The sequence below is a fragment of the Rattus norvegicus genome, chromosome 5, assembly GCF_021556685.1.
Source record: "Rattus norvegicus strain SHRSP/BbbUtx chromosome 5, alternate assembly SHRSP_T2T, whole genome shotgun sequence".
In the NCBI taxonomy this organism is placed as follows: Eukaryota; Metazoa; Chordata; class Mammalia; order Rodentia; family Muridae; genus Rattus; species Rattus norvegicus.
The window spans coordinates 84,387,650-84,409,545 of record NC_141538.1 but is presented as its reverse complement, the minus strand read 5'-3'; the positions used below and the strand labels follow the sequence as shown (position 1 = coordinate 84,409,545).

General features: G+C 41.8%; 1 protein-coding gene across 1 annotated transcript in view; it reads right to left on the bottom strand.

Moving 5' to 3' along the window:
* The window catches only part of Pappa (pappalysin 1), a 230,363-nt gene that overhangs the window by 17,121 nt on the left and 191,346 nt on the right, over positions 1-21,896 (bottom strand). Inside the window, 4 exon segments of the mRNA NM_001401319.1 lie at positions 287-385; positions 6,167-6,238; positions 14,635-14,744; positions 18,104-18,251. Coding sequence (NP_001388248.1) covers positions 287-385; positions 6,167-6,238; positions 14,635-14,744; positions 18,104-18,251 — 429 coding nt within the window.

The following is a 21,896-nucleotide window of genomic DNA, read 5'->3' as shown; positions in this document are numbered from 1 at the left end:
CCAGCTAGCTCCCAGTACATGATATCCACTTGACTACTAAGTAAAGGAATCATCATCATCATCACCATCATCATCACCATCATCATCACCATCATCATCACCATCATCATCACCATCATCATCATCATCATCATCATAATCATAAAAAATCTAGAGTGATATCAAGCCTGAAGACAGAGCAAGAACATGGCCAAAGCAACAAGTCATCTAACGTGTAAAAAAACCTTAGTCAGTAGGCTGGAGAGCTCCTGAGGAGGCAGGTATGAGGAGGCTAAAGTTGACATACCTTTTTGGTCTTTACTGTGGAGGTGCAGCAGTCCCCACCATCATAGTTGCAGAAGGCTCGATTGTTGATGGCATCACAGTAATTGTCTCCCATGAATGGCTATAAAAGGGAAGAGAAGCAAGGAGGAAATGAGGCTATGTTATTATCCTGGCATGACAGAGAGCTGCTCTCAGCACTTCACTGAGGCCTCTATGGTTGTCTGGCAGTCTTTCTTCTTTTTACAACTCTCCATCATCAGCCAACTTGGCTTTCAATCCCAACAACCCCTTGGGTACATTTTACTTTTTACCATTTATAAACATTTTTATGTGCCATATTTTTCCTTGCTGGAATATGACGATGCTGAGAAATATATTTTGTTTGCTGTAGTATGAAAATTAAAACAGTGTTCTCTCTCTCTTTTTTCTTCTTCTTCTTCTTCTTCTTCTTCTTCTTCTTCTTCTTCTTCTTCTTCTTCTTCTTCTTCTTCTTCTTCTTCCTCTTCTTCTTCTTCTTCTTCTTCTTCTTCCTCCTTTGCTTTCTTCCTCCCTTTCTTTCTGTCTTTCTTTCTTTCACTCTGAATTAGAAGGTACAGTTTACTTTAAGACAAAAAAATCTGGCTGTATATTTCTTGAATGACTTATAGGCAGATAAATGAGAAATCTGGATGTAACCTATTTGAATTACAGACATAAAAATTAAGGATTCATAAGAATTAGGCTCAAGATGGTGTGTATTAATTCTCTAAAAGCAATGCAGATCTACTCAGGGTTTTAGCCTTTGCAGGTCTATTTGTACATTTCCTCAAAACATATGAAGCCCCCATCACTATCCCCACTTCATAAGCTAACACCTGGAGAGTAAGGGTAAAAAGGAACTTGGTCAAAATCATGCTGGCAAAAAAAGTCAAGATCTAAACTTACCTATTTCCCTAATTCCCCTACCCATCCTATCGTGTTCTAGTTCATAGTAATGTATTTTCTTCAATCAATTCTAAACATTTTGTGTTTCTCCAGAAATGAGAGAAAGAAGACGGAGATCTTAGCTGTTCTGAATTCTGAGGGACTGAGGAAATCTAAAGACTCTCTTTGATGGCATACACACACACATGAATGTGTGTGTGTGTGTGTGTGTGTGTGTGTGTGTGTGTGTGTGTGTGTGTTTTTCCTCACTCCAATCATCAACACATCATCACAACATCATGTGTCTGTTTAAGTGTTTATGATGGCAGGAGACTGTAAGTCCGTAAAAACACGAGCAGTATTAATTTCATCTGTGTCTCCCAATCATATAGAAGCCTGATTAGAGTTAATAGTGCAAGAATCATGTCATCCTGAGACTGGTTCATCCCAGCACACTGCCATTGATTCACCTGTGGCCACTCTTCTTCCCATTGTGACTGGCTCTGAGGTGAATCAAGCTCACAAGGAATCTAGTCTGTGTTGCATGACTGGCTTTTGATATGTGCTCCAAATTCTCATTCATCCAGCCTTTCTGCCTTGCAACTCTGTATGTTAAATTTCTGTTTCCCTATTTCCCACTTGGAGTGTAAAACAGATCTTGGTAAGATAGAGCTAAAACCATTGTTGAGCTCATATATGTATGAGAACTCTCTCTCTCTCTCTCTCTCTCTCTCTCTCTCACACACACACACACACACACACACACACACACACACACACACACGGCTTCAAGTTGAGAAATGACTCTACCATGTAACTTCCACTTCAAACACATTATTACATTCATATTCAACAACAAAACAGAAGCCCTTTTCCATTTGAATTCTTCTGCAGATAATCTGTGGACAGAGTACTAAAGGTAAATCACAGTCCCTTTCTTAAAATGAATAAAACTGGATTGGATAGGAGGAGTTGACTTTCTGCATGAGGTTTCTTCCCTTGGTGCCCTTTCCTGTAACCATAATCATCTATCTATCTATCTATCTATCTATCTATCTATCTATCTATCTATCTATCTATCTATCCATTCATCCATCCATCCATCAATCCATCCATCCGCTCTTTCTTCTATCCATGTACCCTACCCACCCAGATCAAAAACTTTATGAAAGAAAATGTCATTAATCAAATAGTCACTTGACGCTATTATAGCAAAGCATTGACCTTGTCTGAGGTTGTTCAGTGAAAATGTCCTGGGGGAAATGACGTTTAAACGGAGATAATAATCATGTATAAGAGTTTATTAGTTGGAGTAGGAAGGAATATTTTTAAGAGACAGGAAACAACCTGAAAAAGATTGCTGAATATAGTTCTATCCTACATCCAGTTGGTACTTTGGATAATAATGCACTGAAAAAAAATCCTTCAGAATATAGCTCAAAAATCATCTCTACCCACTTTTGTGCTTTTTCTAGCAGGCTCTGAATGCTCTAGGTTCCCACATTTTCTTGTACTCATTTTACACATAGTATGGTCCATAATGTTAAATTTTATATTTTTCTTCTTTATTATCACTGTAAAATTTTAACAGATTTGCTATAAGTCTTCTGGTTTCATACCCCAATTTTCTACAAAAATGTCTGGAAACACACAAAACTTTATCAAGTATAATGATCAATAAAAAGTTAGCAAATGGTGCATGTTGGGTGAATATATGAGGAACAAAAGATCACAGGTGACTTGCTATCATAGCTGACATAGCTGCTATTTTTAACTTGTGTGAAACTGTGTGTACACAGAACTTTGAACAGTGACTGACCATGTAATGAACTTAAATAGACTTTGAATAAATGAGTCTAACATTGACTAGGACTCAGTTGTGAGCAGAAGGGTGATACTCAGAGGTCCTGTCTATACCTTGACTTACTCTAGACACTTAAGGCTTAATATCTCACTCCTGGTCCAAGCATTTCTTTCTCTTCTGGGCATCCTTTTATCCTTAAATAAGACACAGAGTATTAGCTCTAAACCGAGAAGGAGAGAAGAAGATGAGGGGTAAGGGCGATAAGCATCACTGTCAGGGTTCAGTGCCCATCAGTGATGGAGGGTCTTTGGCCTCAATGCTGAGTCAAAGGAGAGATCAAATTCTGCTGTCACACTGAATGGCCAGACTGCCAACTCAGCATAATAAGTGCTCAGATAACTAAAGATGCCTTTCCCAAAAACACAGCACTGATTCAGAGACATGAAAAGAAGTAATGGGGACAAGGCCATCACCATATTTTGTCATTCTGAATGAAGCCTGAAGGAATGGGAATTCTTGGTTCTTGAGGACTATGATGCTGCCTACCCTGAAAAATACATACATGATTACTAGCTACAGTAGCTACAGCAGGAAGAAACTTGTGGTCTTGAATGTCTTATGATGCTTATAGGAAATCATTATAAGCAGGAAATAGACAGAAAGGAAGAAAAGCAGCAGACTAGCAGGCAGAATATTTGGGCTCATGTTTTTATTCCGTGACTACCATGCCATACAAACATATATCAGTCTATTCATCTCTGACTCTAATTTTCCTGTTTATGTAGCAGTCCAGTAGAGCCAGGTCATGTTAAGAATATTCTCAACTTTGGAGTTCCACCAAATTCTCCTGGAAATAGTTGCCTGGGTCTGTTTCCTCATTTTTAAATAATTATTTGGTTTAGACAATCACTTTATTTAAAGAGTACTTCCAGTTCACACAGATTTTCGTAGGACATTATCAAGGTCCTGAAGTCTGAGACTACAGAGCTTTGATATCCATTCGGGAGAGGTTGTGAGACTCCTTTCCACCTCTATCTGAGGAGACTGGGAGCACCTGTTTCTTTCTACACCTTTGTTAGGGACACTATGTTGTATCTTCTCAGGAAGGGTCAAATTGATGCAGAGAAACAGCTTTGGTTTCCTTGTAATCCTTTCCTCAAGAACACACCTGCATCCCAAGAACTGGCCTATTGATCCCCATCCCCAAACTGTCGCTAGTAGAGCTAGCTTTCCACAATTCCAAGGCTGAAAAATGGCTTAACTGGGAAGTCAACAACTTTGAGGGTCAGAAAGGATCTTCTACTTGGACTCAAAGGTTCAGTTAAAAGTGACCAGATTGTTTCTGGTACTGAAGGATTAGTAAATGACTAAGGTATGGAAACAGACAGAATACTCCTGGAAGCAAGGAAATGGAAATTAAAAGAAAAATGACCTCACATGGCATTATACAAGCTAAATGATGTATTGCTATTAGAGTACCTGCTATACTATTTATGTTACATAAATATGGTTTCTGTTTCTTATTGCCTTATACACACATGCACAGGTTGTGAGGGACTATACATGTGTACTTGTGCATGAAAGCCTGGCACTGATGTCACATATAGTTTTCAATTCCTCTCTACCTCGCTTACTTTAGTAAGAGTCAGGTCTCTTACTAAACCTCAAATTCACTGTAATGTTTGACTGGCTGGCTTCAAGCATGCTCCTGGATCTACTGCCCTGATGCTATAATTAAAAGTATATACATCGCAGCCTTATTTATAATAGCCAGAAACTGGAAAGAACCCAGATCCCCTTCAACAGAGGAATGGATACAGAAAATGTGGTACATCTACACAATGGAATATTGCTCAGCTATCAAAAACAACGAGTTTATGAAATTCGTAGGCAAATGGTTGGAACTGGAAAATATCATCCTGAGTGAGCTAACCCAATCACAGAAAGACATACATGGTATGAACTCATTGATAAGTGGCTATTAGCCCAAATGCTTGAATTACCCTAGATCCCTAGAACAAACGAAACTCAAGACGGATGATCAAAATGTGAATGCTTCACTCCTTCTTTAAATGAGGAAAAAGAATACCCTTGGCAGGGAAGGGAGAGGCAAAGATTAAAACAGAGACTAAAGGAACACCCATTCAGAGCCCGCCCCACATGTGGCCCATACATATACAGCCACCCAATTAGACAAGATGGATGAAGCAAAGAAGTGCAGACCAACAGGAGCCGGATGTAGATCGCTCCTGAGAGACACAGCCAGAATACAGCAAATACAGAGGCGAATGCCAGCAGCAAACCACTGAACTGAGAATAGGTCCCCCGTTGAAGGAATCAGAGAAAGAACTGGAAGAGCTTGAAGGTGCTCAAGACCCCAAAAGTACAACAATGTCAAGCAACCAGAGCTTCCAGGGACTAAGCCACTACCTAAAGACTATACATGGACTGACCCTGGACTCTGACCCCATAGGTAGCAATGAATATTCTAGTAAGAGCACCAGTGGAAGGGGAAGCCCTGGGTCCTGCTAAGACTGAACCCCCAGTGAACTAGACTATGGGGGGAGGGCGGCAATGGGGGGAGGTTTGGGAGGGGAACACCCATAAGGAAGGGGAGGGGGGAGGGGGATGTTTGTCCGGAAACCGGGAAAGGGAATAACACTTGAAATGTATATAAGAAATACTCAAGTTAATAAAAAAAAAGTTCAATAAATTCATAAGTTAATACTGGAATTGTGACTCTGCTCCTAGGTTATCCTGCCCAGATTGTAGGGTCTTAATAAAAAAAAAAGTATCTACTACACTGCCTGATGTATTGTTTTGTGAGTACTGGATCTGAACTCATGTCCTCAAGCTTGCATATTAATCACATTTCTGGTTGACCATCTTACTCTCTGCTGTGTTCCAGTAATATTTAGCTATAAGCTATGTGGAAAGAAAAGCTCGCCTTGGACTCTCAGAACTGTTATATACTCGCTTTGTTGTTTTGTGTGTGTATGTGTGTGTGTGTGTGTGTGTGTGTTTCTTCATACCTCCCTATTCTATCTGCAGAATGAGTAATGACACTTCTGCTTCACCTAACGAGAACAATGCGTGTGTACACTGCTTAGTTGGTGTAGTGAATTGTAACCATCAAAATTAACACAACACCATAAGTATTTCTTTGAGGCTGAGACATCTCTTCTTGTGACTCACCTCACAGCCTTTGACACAGTGGATCCGAGCAGGGTGGGGATACCACTGGAGACCAGCAGTGCAGACAATCCTCTGCAGAGAGATGGAGAAAGGGATCAGGTGGGTTTGGGATTGGAAGGGAACCAGCTTTTCATTGGCAGCACATTAAACCACCCCACTTCTTTTGGACTATCCAAATTCTGACCTCACCCTGGTATTTACATGAAGAAGTTGCCCAGGTACTTGCAATAACAGGATCCCTAAGATTAACATAATATTTGTATTCACTGTATGTGTCATGGTTCTTTATTGCTGTGGCAGGAATAAGAGTTAAGGAGAAGCAGACTTGTGGGGAAGGAAACACAAACAGAAAAGCCTTTCTGAAAACTCCTGCTTGACCTTTGGCTTATGTATGTGTGTATATTTGTGACTGTTGTAGAGATGTTAGAAAAAAAGTAGAGAATAAGGCTTCTCCCAGTATAAGCTCATTCTCTCCCAACAACCTGAGGATCTTTTTTTTTTTTATTGGAACTTGTAGAATCTCTCTCCATTAGGAGGACAGATTCATCCACTCTGTTTTCAGTTCTAATGAATCCAAATATCTGAGTGCAGGACTGTGATTTTGAATCTGAAGAGGAAGCATCTCCAATGATGCTACTGTATCATATAATTATCTGAGAACAGCGGGGCTAGCTCAAGAATGAGGGACATTTGTTGTGGAGCTTCACGTAGCCTAAGAACCTTCTTGGTATCATGTTCTGCTGACAACTCCCTGAAGCTGCACACACTTTTGTTTCACAGAGAACTGGGGCTTCTTCACTGAAATACCTGTCCCACTTTGGCATCTGAAGAATCTTTACCTGTCCTCTAAATATCTCCACATATCACATCCTCCATGGTGCTTTTCACAACCATGTCAGACAGAACACACTCACACTCACACACAAGTACACATACACAAATGGACATACACACTCACACACCTGTGTGTGCACATATGAAATGGTGTATTGTTTTAGAACTAATAACTACAATGATGATAATAACATTCAAAATATATTGAGTGCATTCTTGTCATTAATTACTTTGTGTATTATCTTATTTATTTCTTGCTACCAAGCTGTGAGGTAGGCATTGATCTTGTGTTATAGTACCATAAGCTTCCTAAGTTCCATAACTGTTAAGTGAGGGAATCCAGCATTTGACAATACCGATTGTTCCAGAAATGATTTAACTTATCACATAAAGTCCAATGTGACAATATTTTATAACATAGATGAACAATGAAAGAGAAAACCAAAAGGATGAGATGGTGTCCAGAATAGAACAATCATAAAAATCCTAAATATCCCTTTTAAAATTTCCCATATAAATTTCTCTTTTCATGTAGCTTTACAATTGTTTCTTTAAGAAAATGAAATATGTGCTTGTTTACAGAGCTAAAGTTAGCTATGGCTTGGACTAGCCATGTGAGTATGGAAGTTATATGTATGGGCAGAGATTGCTTTCCTGGATGAGTGCCAGTTGATTAATTTAATTAAGAAATGAGCAGTCACATGGGCCAGAAAGTGGGAAATGCATGTGACCATCCTATTTTCTCCCTGAGGGCAGACTTACATGAGAGCCAAAGTGTAATTAGTTTCTTGGCATGCTTCTAACAGAGGAAATCACATGACCCCAGTCTAAGACTAGAGTGACTTTCTTCTCTGTTTTATAACACTTCAGGTTCACAAATTTGATATCCTTGCCCGGGACAGTGCCTGACCCTCATAAATTACTCAGTAAATAGCTTTGTTTTGTTTTGTTTTAATGAAGGAATGGGTCCATTTCATAGTAGAGATCACTTTTTTCCAGGGGACAATAGCTTCTTCATTTGTCTTCCTTACTTCTTGATTGTCAGAATATTAGTGATATCATTTGCAATGACTAGTTGGCATAGTCTGAGTTAAAATTAATATCTTGTATAATGAACACAATGTCCACTATCTCTCCTGTGTTGGTAAGTGAAGTCATGGGATTTTCCAACTATTCACCCTTCTTTTTTGAGAAAGGGTTTTACTGTGTAGCCCAGGTTGACACATATTTGAGACACTCCTGACTTGTTGGCATTCGAGATCTATGCTGCAACACTATGACCACCGTGAAATTTGAAATAAAACATGTATGAGTAAAAATTTAACTTGAACTGCAAGAAGGTTCTTGAACATGTAAAATGTGTCCTGAAAAAGCCATAGCTTGCTATAATGACACATTGACATGAACAAATAGCAAGAATGGCTTCTTAGACCAAGCACTTAAGCTTCCTGACGGTGGATCCAGCTCTTAGATATCCCTGTATTCTTGGCACAGAGCCAAACTGAAGAACATAGGAAGCAATGTCACTATGTTTCACACTCATTTCTCCCTCTGCAGCCCAGCCACAGGGCCAAAGTGGACAAGCCCACCTGTTTTACTTCTCTAAGAGGCGTCAATAAGTCTTTCTTCTATGAGTCCAAGGGTTTGCTCACAGCCCAAACCCAAGGATATCAGAGAGTATTTAGTAAAGGTTCAAGAAAAAGAAAACAACCATATTGGTATCCACCAGGGACTTGATAACCATGCTGCCCTCCTTATTTGAGATCTAATTTAGTCCTTCTGTGTTGGTGTGGTTGCAGAACGTTCTGTCAGTTGAGGTTTATTTGATGTGAGTTCAGAAAAGGGACTTTTGTACTATCTGCATGAGCCTATTTATCTTTCCAAGTATTTGGATTTTCCACTGCTACTCAAGGCTGCACACGCCACCTGTTTGCCACAGGGCCCCTCTGTGTGCTGGGGAAACTACGAAAGGAGACTGGTAGTGAGAGCCAAATGAGAGGGTAGGTTGAGTGCACCACGAATTGGGAAGTCCTGTGGGGCCTCTCAAATGTCAACCCTGTTGGATTTCAATGAGACATCAGGCCCCGCCAAAGTCATTTATATGAGGTCTTGCAAGAGGGTTTCATTTTCTGCTTCTGAATGGAGGAAGATTGAACCATCTTTTCTTCAAGACAAATGCTCACAATACTAGCAGAACTAGAGAAGCCACCAGCAAAAGTTCATAGGAGTAAGTCTTGCTTAGGAGCTGGTGGGGTTTTAGAGCGTGATTGGGTCATGAAGGATCTGACACAGTCAATGAACTATGTTGGGTAACTACAATTTACTACACAACTGGGAGGTAGTAGAAACTTTAGAGGCAAATCCTAATTTGAGGAAGTAGAGGCTAGGGCATGACTTTGAAGAATCTATGTCTTGTCCCTGATTCCTTCCTCTGTTTCTCTCTGGCTCCTAGCGGCTATGATGTAGGTAGCTCTGAGACATGTACGTCCTCATGATGATATTGAACTTTGTAACACAAGGGTTCCTGAATCTCAGTGGTCAAGTTGCCATGGACTGAAGTCTCCAAAGCTACCAGCAAGAAGCAAACACTTCCTCTTATAGGTTTGCTCAAATATTTCTTCAGGGTGGTAAAAGTGAACTGTACAACTCCTCCTCATTAGCGATAAGCCTTCATTCTCACAGAATCATTACTAACACCACTATCATAATCACCACCAAAATATTAGCTGTCCTACTACTAACTTAGTCAACAGTACTACTACCACCATCACCCTTGTCCTCAGTACAAAATCTTCTCTTAAGTGAATATTCTCCAAGCAAGATGCCTATATCCTCTCAGTTCCTCAGAACTCTGAGAAAAACTATTTTTACCCTGGAAAATGAAGTTATATGAAAATCAACAAGTTATTCCAATCACACCCATAGGAAGCAACCATCAACAAGTAAACTATTTCTGTCTTATTTCAAGGTATAGGCTTCTGACCCTCCATTCTTCATATCCCTGAAATTTTTACTACGAAGTATTCCTTTTGTGGATGGTGAAAAGCCAGGGTTTGGAAGGGTAGAAAAGCTGTGGGACAGATGTATCACCAGGGAATAGCATTTACCTCAGAGGGCTATGATATGACAAAGTGATGGAGATGATATGAAAGAGCAATAGCAAACTACATCATACATACGTCATCCACAAATGGGCATGCTTATTTTTCCTTTTTCTTTTTTCTATTACTTTCTTCCTTGCCTCCATTCTTTCATTTATGATGCTAGAGAATACCTTCTACTATAGGACACTCCTGGTAGCCCTAGCAAGGCAATGGTGCATGATGGGGACCTTCCTTAGAACAGGGTAGAATCTTGCGTAATCCCATAATTCTAGATACCCTGTCTGGAATTGGCTTTTCTCATCCAAAGGTTATAAGCCAGCAGCTTCCAGGCTACACAAGCCACAGAAATGTTTGCTTTGGCATACTAGTATTATAGAGATTTGAAATTATTAAAAGCAAAAAGATATTTCAATATGAATGAAACTCCAGATTTATCATACAAACACACACACACACAGAGAGAGAAAGAGAGAGAGAGAGAGACAGAGACAGAGACAGAGACAGAAACACAGAGAGAGAGACATAGAGAGAGGAAAATATGGCCTACATGAAGCCACATTTTCACATTGCTGTATTTGGCAATAACCAACTTCAATCTGGAAATAGCTTTTTAAAACATGATGTCCAGTGTCTGGGATTGGGAGTAGGAGTGCTGGTGCTAGAGTTAGTGGTTAAAATGCTTGCTGTGAGAAACCGAGAACCTGAGTTCAATCCTCAGAACCCATAATAAGGTGGTTCTGACTTTGCAAGCTTGTTTTCTAACTTTTGCAAACATATGCAGGAACATGACACACACATCATACACATACACATACACATACACATACACATACACATACACATACACATACACATATACATACACATAGCAATGATGTCTTTCATGTTTTCCTATAATTACTAGCATGTCTTACACATATCTAGTACCAAGCTAGAGGCTTTCCCATCTATTATTGGGTTTGTATCTCCTCGTTTTTTTCAATTAGAAGAGTCTAATGTACTTGTGTCTCTGACGAGTTTATGGTATATGTGCCTCAAGGGTTATTGAAAAAGGAATAACTAATTTGAAAAAAAAAACATGGTTTCTATCATCATAGCAATTAAGTGTGCTCATGAATAAAACTCATAACATATTATATGAATCCATTTATATGAACTTCAAAATTAAGTACCGTTAACCTGTAATGATAAATACATAAACAGTGATTGCCTTGGTGATGAAGGCATCATTTGCTAAAGGTGTGGTAGTCTTCTGACTCTCTGGAAAGTTTTACATTCTGATACGGTACTGGTTATGCAGGCACACACGAGCATAAGAACTTACTAAGTCCCATGCTTAATAGTGGTGTATAAATTTCATATCAAGGAAAAGAAGAGTGCTTTCTCTACACCAATAAAGTTTTGCTTTAGGTCCGGTTCTATATACAGGAATGTCTATGGTAGTTTTGTCAGTCTTTCTGAGTTTCTGAAATATTTCCAGTAAATAGTCCAGTGACCAAAACTAATAGGTTTCTGTTTTTAAAATATTATAACATACAGAGCAATAGGTTCAGCTCGCTTCCCCGTCTACCCCACCTGCCTGGATCTATGTGTGCTTGAGCTTTGAACACCTGACCTGTTCCAAACTCTCATTTCAATAATGGGAAATTGTAGCCTAGAAACACAATAGGATTTGCTCCAGAATATTCAGTCTGAAGGTGCCACGTTGTATTGATTATTTTTCACATCTGTGATGAGATCACTAACAGAAGTAAAATTATGGAACTATTTACTATTTACTGTACTTGTGGGGTACATGGGATTCAGAGGTGACACTTCCTTGTGTCTTTCCAATTTGGTGTTCAGTGATAAGCACTGAGAGGCCTTGACATCCTACAGAGTGGGAGTGTTTACACCAGAGGTATGGAAAATACCATAAATCAGAGCTCATGGGTTTGCATTTGTATGTGTGCATGCATGTGTACAGCCCTTCTTACTAAGAATTTTCTAGAACATTCCTTGCAAACAGTCAATAAGTGCCTTGTCTTAGTTGTTATTCTACATCCTGTAGGAGATGCAGGGGTGGCTAAAATAATTTTGTGGTGGAGAGGGTCCTTCTCTGATATTTCATTTCCTCCACTGAAACAATAGAAACTCAATTCCAGCCACTACATAGGGATGCATCTGGGGGGTGGGGGAGGTGAGTGGGAGACAAGGAACATGGCTGAGATGGTTGGGAAAAGACTGCTCACAGCAGGTATCTATTAAATGTCAGTTCTGGTTTCAAACTCTTACCCAAGGGCCAAGGTGGCTAAGTGGGAGCAGAGCCATATTCTCTACCATCCTCCTCACATAGGTGCATTGGAGCCACCTCTTAGAAGACCTAGGAGTCATCCAACACCTCCCTGGGCCTGGAGATGCCTACACTAGCCTCCTCTCAGCAGCAATCATTGTTCAGGGGGCAAGGGTGCAGCAGAGGCCAGCATTGCTGCTTTATTCCTGGAAGTCATCAATCTATGCCCTTCACTCCCTCACTTTTCCTACATTCTTTTCCTCTTGTATAATGAGGCCTCCAGAGACTGGTGGAGGTCTGAACCTCGTTACAGCTCTCTTGGTAGTCCAGCATCAATAAAGGCAAGCAAACCAGGGAAGGGGGGTTGGAGGCTGTGACAGGTAGCGAGTGGGCAACTCAAGGAGGGGGTGCAGCTTGTGGTCTTTCAAATCCCTGAATTTATTTCACAATAAATTACTACTTAATGCTCTAGTATCCAGAGTTCATAGAGGAAAAGGTAAGAATTCACTTAGTGGGTAAGAAAGGACTTAAGTAGGAGCTGGGCCAAGCCTCGGTCTGAATTTGTCAGGGAATTCTCTTGTGTGGGGAGGCACTCCTCTGTTTAGGAGCATGTGGGAGGTAGTGTGGGAGAAAGCAGTGGGAGATTCGACCAGTCTGGAGTCCTGATAAGTAGGTGAGGATGCATTTCCATGTGACCTTGACCTACTTCCAGACTGTAATCTTCAGGTCTCTAGTGTAGGCTCAGGGGCTTGGGCTGATAGATCTCCAGCTTTCTGAGGTGTCTTACACGTGAACAGGATCTGTGGCTACTGCTGCATGAGTTCAGCTATTTCAAGCACCCTGGAGCATCAGTCTGGATGCTTTTATTGTTCTGGTTAAGAATGGGGAAAGTTATCCTGAGGTATAGGAGCTTATGGTTATGGAATAAGGGTATACTGTGTAAATAAAGAGATGAAGTCAGATTGAGGATGGTGGAAGTGTAGAAGGGAGAGGATGAAGCCAGTGAAAGAGATGGGAAATGAGAGAAATTGAAACAATGTTTCAAAGTAGAAGTAAAAGTAACACAAAGTGTGAAAAACAGAAGTAGAGGCAGGTAAGAGCAAGAGGAGAAAGAGGCAGGGGAAGGAGGAAAGGTGGATGTTGGTGTAGTCAGATAGCTGAGGGGTCTGGCCAAGTCCTCATGTTAGACTGCTGAGTAAGCCCTTGAAGAAAGTCTTCCCTCAGCTCATTTGAGAAACAGTACACCCTGTATCAGGTTATACCAAGCTATCCAGATCTCCATCTGCAGTAGACAGGCAGAAAACATCTCCCAAATCCCAGGCAGAAAGACTGGTGGATAGAAATATAGGTGAGATTTGCCTGCCCACCCTCTGCTCCTGTTACCCCATTGCTTCTGCAAGGTGAGGAGTCATTCTCAAAGGGATTTCTGGAAACCCCAGAACTATGCTGTCTTGGAAGATGAGAGTAGGTCCCAAATCATCTCTGGAGCCCTGGACTAGTCAGGTCACACAAGAGGAACTAAGAACCAATGGTGTCCTCAAGGTCAGCTTGGTAGTGGTACCACTCCAGGGCATCAACCATCATCTGTCCAGGAGCCAGACAGCCTGGTGCCATGGAAAGGTTAGTATTGAGAGTGAGCATCATGTCTGACCTCTCTTTCTCGGATACCTGAGATGATAGCAGCTTCTGTAAGTACAGAGTACACAGGAAAGGATACAGGCTGAGGTTCAAGTATTCCTGTATGCGAAACTCCAGCTACCTGAATGCGTTGTGAACTGTACTAACACTAGGCTCAACTAGTCACTTATACTAAATATCCCATGTTGGGTGCATTACACCAAGTAAGGAAAGCGTTAGAGAAGTTGGAAGAGATTGAGGCAATGAAAAGTTCAATCACATGGAGCTGCTAGAGACACCAACGAGCCCTATCCTTATGAGTACAGACTACACAGGCAGACACTAGAGCAGGATCCAATTCTATGTCCCTAACTATGCACTTGTCTCAATTTCCTCACTTGTATACCAGGCACCTGTAGGAATGTAAATGCATGGCTTTTAGGAAAAAAGCTGATGAGGTGTAGTAAAAAAATTATAGATGGAAAAATTGTGGGAAAAAAAAACTCCCTCCAAAAACAGATGTGATTAAATGAGTTACTATACACAGAAGGATGATCTTGGCTAGAGCAAAGGCTTAGTAGGAGCTCAACAATGGCGTTTTCTTCCTTGTTAGCCATAGTGAGATGGCCCTAGTCACTCACCTGTACTCGTGTGGGGTTCATCCAATGGGGAATGTCACGCACCGTCAAGTTAACAGGCAGGATAATGGACTCGCTGTTGTGGTCCAGGCACGAGGTGGCACACTCTGACCCTGAAAGGAAGGGAAGCACAAGGTAAAGTAATGGCTCAGTCACATCTCCACATACCTATGGGTCACCATGCTCAGGGAAAGCACTGGCTTTTCTGCCCAGTGGATTTGGCTATCAACACAGGCAGTGGGAAGGAGAGGATTCCTTTGGCAGAGTCACCTCAGATCTCTTTGGCTCCTACCTCTTATCCAGCTAACGACTATCACCACAGTGACTAGCCCAGAGCTTAACTTTTCCATATGTTATCTCTACCAGAAAGCCTGTCCAATCCTCCCTACATGCCACTCAGTGTAAAAATATTGGGCCAAATCTTTCTAGCAAGTAATCTTTTCATTGAGCCATTCTAAGCATCCCTTTCCAGATATGTACATGTACAACACACACACACACACACACACACACACACACACACACACACACACCTTATACAGTGCTCTCCTTCTTATCATATTAATATTGTCTTCAATCTAAAAGAAAGTGGCAACTGGGTTTGCACATTTTAAACAATGTTAAGAGGTAAAAAGGAGGAGGGGAGAGGAAGGGATGGGAGAGGAGGAAAGGGAGGGGGAGAGGAGAAGAGAGGAGAAAAGAGGAGACGAGAGGAGAGGAGAGGGCAGAAGAGAACAGAAGAGAACAGAAGAGAAGAGAAAGCAGTGGGGAGGCAGGGAGATGATTCTTAAAAAATGTGTATACTGAATTTGCAACTTAATTATATTCCAATATAAGTAAATATAAAATATTAAACCTGTAAAAACAAAGAAAGAAAGAAAAGAAGGAAGGAAGGAAGGAAGAAAGAAGGAAGGAAGAAAGGAAGGAAGGAAGGAAGGAAGGAAGGAAGAAAGAAAGAAAGAAAGAAAGAAAGAAAGGTTAAGAACCATTTCACCATAACCTAGGCAGTGATGTCTTTGATCCTGCCAGGTGGCTTCCTTATGTCATTCCACTTTCCTGAAAATCCAGCGCCATGTTGAGACAGGGGTCTTCAGTGGCATTTCTTAAGTAGGTGAGCCAAGGCACATGGAAGTCACCTCTCTCTGTTGCCATGCAGAAAGCCCAGGCTTAAACACAGTTCTCCTAACTTTCAGGCTTGGTTATGGGGTAAGCTACATCCACACAGAAAAGTGGCAATGGGGAGTAGAGGACCACACGAAAACAGGAAATGAATATAAAAGGAGACAAAGACAAATGATGACTAATGAAAAGAGAGGGACAGATGTCACTGAGCTGTCAGAAAAATTCTGTGGCACACCATATGTTGCTTGCTATGAGACCAATTCTAAAGGAGTTTTGAGTGAGCAGAGATGAAACAAAGCTGTAATGATAAAATTATCTTGGAAAGAGATGTTTCCTCTGGATATTAGACAATGACAGTCTATCCCAAGAAATGAGGAAAAGGGAAGAGGATGGGAAGAGGAAAAACTGGTTGTTATCTGACATTGTCTCTCCCTCCTTCTTTCCCTCTTTCTTCTGTTCTTTCTTGTTCTGTCTCCTCTCCCACATGCCAGACTCAGGACCAAGCTGCAATGTTGTGATATATGAGCCACAGTTGGCATCAGCACAGAGGGCTGATTTCACCAGGCCCTTGCTTCTTCCAGGAAAGGAGTGACTTCCCCAGGAGCTCATGATGGGCACACATGTTCTAAAGGTTACTTGGGGAAGGACCAACGAAGGATCGGAGTGGTGGGTCTTCAGTCATAAGTTTGACCCCAACCTTGTCCTACTACAAGGTTTATAACAATCCCCTCTCCATAAGGAAATGGGATTCCTGGGTAGGGGTGTTGCTGGGACTAAATGAGAGCCACTAGAAAATAAATAGTAGAGGGAAAACAGATTTCTCCCATTTCTTTCACTGCTTCCATCAGTATTCTCAAGTTACCCACTTCTTTTTCTGCTTTCCTATTAGAGGTTCCCACCCACCAATTGACAACCCTGAACTATCCATATGATGAGCATCCAGGCTACCATGGTAACATGAGTTTGAAGGGGCAAGAAAGCAACAGAGGACTGGTATCATAAGAATCTACTCTCCTGCTTTGGTTATATAAAATTCACACCAGGTGAATGACGAATACCACCACTCCGTGTCTATACTATTCTCAGTCATAGGTGTTGAAAGACATGCACACCCATGAGGAATAATAGAAAAGAGGGAAGCTTGGCATTGGGATACAGCAGCCACTGTTTCAGACACCTGTTGCCCCAACTGTCTAGAATGATTATGTGACAAGACTTCATAAACCCTCATTTCTCCATAATTCTTCTGGTCAGGCCCCCTTAGTGATTCCATAAGATCTTAATCAGAGGAGAGAAACTGGATGCTTGCTGTCCTTGGACACAGGCAGGTGCTAGAATGGTAAACAATGTGCAAGAATGCTGGTGCTTGCTCTAAGTTCAGATGGCAACAGTTTCTGCTTTTTGAATTTCTGTGTTTCCATCTTCAAAAAGAGATGGGACAGCCCTAGGAACCTTCTGTGTCCATCCACAGACCTGTGTGCTCCTGGACACACAGTGACAATTCTTGTCATGGTTCATAAAGAACATGTTGGCTTTGTATATGTTCACATAACCTTCTGTGCCAGACAACCCTGGAAACATTCTTAGACATCATATTGGACATGACTATGGACATTAGGGCATCATCTTAATGCGGTAAGATGCCCTTACATCAGGTTCTATATGCTCTAAGTTTACACACACACACACACACACACACACACACACACACACACACACACACACACAAGCTGAAGGTTGAAAAAGCCTTTTATTCCCCAAAGGTAGCCAGGAAGAGAGGTGAGCCTTTGGAGTTAGTCAAACCTCAGGACTTGGGCAAGTTCCCTTGTCCATTCAAGGTTTTATCTCTCATCTGTTAAACTTGATTAAAAGGATCAGTCACGAAGTCCTTTTGGGGATCAGAGTTTGAACAGCACCAAATGCTCTTGGGTCCTGTGCATGAGATATATTCTACAGTTCATCATGAAAGCCGCCACAGTGGACCCTGTATGCTGTCATACTTCCTACTCATTGGTCTCTTGGTTTCAGCTTCTTCTCCCTAGAATATGTGACAAAGTCTAGCAAATCTCTGGGTAAGCATCAGTTCCTCTGGGTATTTCTTTGTCCTAATTGGCCACTGACAGCTTTTCTGTTCCAAAGCTGTGCACATTTGCCGACCATATAATATATAGTATAACCAGGATCCTGGTCCTGAGTTCCTTGGTGAGAAGGCAGACTTTGCTTCATTCTTCTCTGTCTCCTTCACAAAGTCAGGTTTCATCTGGATATAACCTCAGAAAGTTCTAGGCACTAGCCTGAGCTCATGGATGGACATGCATACGCCACTGTTCCCCATCTAGACCCATCTTACCTATGGCATAGCCGTCAGGACACTGCAATTTGAGGTGACTGTTGAGTTGGTTTGGGGCTGAGCACTGGCCTTGCATCTCTCGGCAGACATGGAAGGAACCACTCCAAGTGCCGTCTTTCCGGCAGTGAATGGTGTTGCTCCCACGGCCCTGAACACCAGAGAAACACACACAGGAGGTCAGAGACTCAAGCTGTACAAAGGACATGCATCTCAGAATGAAAGGAGAAACAATGTGTCATTTCCCCACAGACTTAAAAGTTGTTCCAAAATAACTTGTTACTAATAGCTAAACCCCAGACATCTTGAAACAGGGGTATAGTTAGGACCTTGTGGAGAAACTGAAGACTCGGAGAAAACCAAAGCTTGCTCAGGTTTTTCCAGACTGACTAACGACAAGGTTTCCTAAATTCTAGACTAATGGTCTTTGGGAAATTATGATTAGAGTAACTATGCCTTATATTTGTTTTATGTTACTGCTGTTTTTATTGAGAAGTCATACACAGACAATAAAATGTAAGCATCGTGCAGGGAAGTCATAGAAAAAGACAGCTGTGCACAGCACTTTCATTCTTTTTAGACCCGAGAAAGCAGCCCAGGTGAGAAGTTTTCTCTTCCAAGGTACTTCTAGCTATGATGGCCACAAGAGGGTTCTGAGGGGGTTACTTGTCAAGGCAGTATCTATTCTTGGTTCTTTAAGGTAAGAAACAGGTTGTTCCTCATTCTCCTGTAAGCAAGTAGGAAAGTGCAGTTTGAAGATATACCCTTGCATTACGACCCACTCAACATGAGAAACCTATCAGACTAGAAGTTGGATGGTGCTCCCAGAAGGCAAAGCAGGAATGGGAGGACATTCCTGGAAGAAGGAGCTCACAGACAAATGCCAGACAGTGTGGTAACCATGGGTGAGGGAGATGTAGTTCTGTTGAGACTTGAGGGAGGAGTGAAGGAGAGAAGTGCACAGTAGGTATGAATCTTTGATGCTGACTTTGGAAGACTGGATTGTACTGAAAACAAGCAAGACAACTACCCTTTCAGGATGGATCAAGAGGCTCTGCAGGGGCCTAGATACTGCCTTGACTCATCTCCCTGTGTCCTCACAGCCTGCCGGTAATGTAGGCCACTCAGTCTACCACTTGTCTCATTGCAGATGCTTTTGTTCATTTAGACTAGTTGCTTAACTAAAGATGGAATGAATATGTGGGATTTTTTTAACTAATCAGGAAATAAATGGATTCATGGCCAGAAAAAATAAAGGCATAAATGTCTTAGCAAATGAATGAGGGAATACACAATGAATGTCTAGGAGATAAAATGTGAAAAGGCTGAAATGGACTGATGCTTCCTTGTCTTTACACACACACACACACACACACACACACACACACACACACACACACACACACACACACACACACCAGCTGCAGCTGCATAGAATCAGAACTGAGAAACTGAGAAGAGAAAGGGGCCCCTCTTGAGGTCTGTCCGGGGCCAGCAGGAGTTTTGCACCATTATGAGAGAAGCTCCTCTGCCTGTAGGAGAATGTGGCCCATCTGAGCTTGCAGTTACGCAGAAACTAAGAGGGCCTCATTCAGTGGCTTGTTGTGGGCTTGTGGCAAGCTTATGCAGTTTCATGGGACTTTAGAGAACTTGGACTTTCCCTCTTGGAGCCCCAGCTCTAAGCCCCATGATTCTGCTCGGTACTCAGGGGAGTAGGAAATTGACCCCAATTTCCTGGATCCTTGGCCTGGGACTATGATGCATTTGGCCTCCAGCCTCTCAAGGCCTGCAGACCTCAGCACTACATGGGCCAGAGTTGGCTGAGGAGCAAGGTTTGCAGCAGAGGATGTATTAGAGCTAACTGGAACCTACTCAGGGAGTTTCAATTCCCAGAGGCCTCACTGTGGAAGGTGGGAACATAAGGTACTGGTCTTACTTTCTCAAGACTCCCCCTCTCTCTCCTTCTCCTGCTTGGTTCATCTGGAGCTTTCTGTGGCTAAATCTGCCTTAAAAATATGGCACCCACCTGCTAAGACACTTTAGCCTTCAGAAGAAGGCAAGCATGTGGGCTAGCACTCCCATAGCTTCCATATGGAACACAGAGATTTATAGCCCCACCTCTTGGCTATACATGTGGCCTTCATTCTACTCAAGTAAACACACCATTTCCCTGCCTGTATTGCTGGTTTATCATATCTGGTACCTTTTTCTGTGCTATTCCCTCTAAATGGCAACTTTGCAGAAGCTTCTAGATGTTCCAGTCTCTGCTAGGGCTACTTCCTGTTGTGCTCAGCATTTGCTGACCATCTGATAATGAGGATATCCTTGATGACTGCTCTGTCTAATTTGAGCACAGACAAGCCAATGTAGTTGAGCATCCAATCTGAGAGCACTACTTCTGTGGGTGTTGTCGGGGAACCAAACCAACTGAATGTGTTAGATTCCAAATGCACAAGCCAAGTCCTAGCACAAGACATGACTTTACCTGCTAAAGTAAAATAGTGAACAAGAGGACTGTGCATCCTTCACCGAAACTGCATTCCTCTCTGTGCTTATCTATGACTATAAAAGTCATGTTCCACTCTCTTTATACCCCCTATCTTGTTAGCCAAGAAAACTACACAGAGCTGAAACTGCTTACAACTATATTATTTGAACTATGACACTGTCAATGTTCTAAAAAATCATTTTAACTACTGGGTGGAAGAGAAACTGGATCCTATGTCAAATCTGAAAACTGAGGCTCACTACAAGAAAGAAACAAGTAATGGATATTATAGTGATGGTTACAACTGTACCAGTTCAAATGTCAGTTCTCTAATATTCCAGATCTGGGACCTGAGAGAGTTTATTCATGGACCTGTGCCTCAGTTTCTTCAACTGTTAAGGGACATTGAGTCTTCAGCCTAAAGGAGTCATCATGACAACCAAGTGGTCAATTTATGGAAGTATTTAAGATCTAATATGCATGACGCAGAGCTATGCATTAATCATGGCTCCTAACTTCTCTGCTGCAATAGGGAACTTGGGAATCAAGACAACCCTTTGTGCCTTTCCTACAGTGGAAGGGGAACAAACAAAAGGAAAAGAAAGACAATGAGTAGAAGAAGAAATAAGCCAAACCACGACAGAGGTTGTTATAGCATCAAAGTCAGCCAGAGACAGATAGCAGGGGACAGGATGAGCATCAGCTATGGAAATCTGGATCTACCATGTCCTTCCTACTTGTATAACACAGCACATACTACCAACCTCCAAGAATCCCTTCCATGGTTGCATGTGTAAGTAGAACAGAAATGTCCAATATATTTATGTGAAACAATCAGTATGAAGCAGACAGGCAAATGTCATGAGCATCACCTGAAGAAAGGGCTTGTTGCAAAAGAGATGAGTCGTGCTAATAATAATTTGTTTTGAGAGCTGGCACTGCTAGTCACTTGTGTGGCTTTCCTTTCTGGGTGTTAGTGGAGCCACCTGCAAGCTGAGTAGGTTGTATGACAATCTCTGAGCATTTGCCAAATTCTAATGGCACATGATTCTGCCTTTTCATCCCTTTCTCAAGGCAACCCTGAAATAAGACACTGTTTCTACACCCATAGAGTGTGGAACCATGGAAGTCTGCATCCATGAGAGTTCATATAGTCTGAGCCAACACTATGCTATTGTGGCACAAAGAACTACATACCCACCATCTGTCTCCCCTGCAAGGAAATGGCCATGCTCCTGATTCAACTCTTCTCCTTCTTGTCTTCCAGGAACTCCTGCTGAGTTCTGGAAACCCATTATTACATGTACT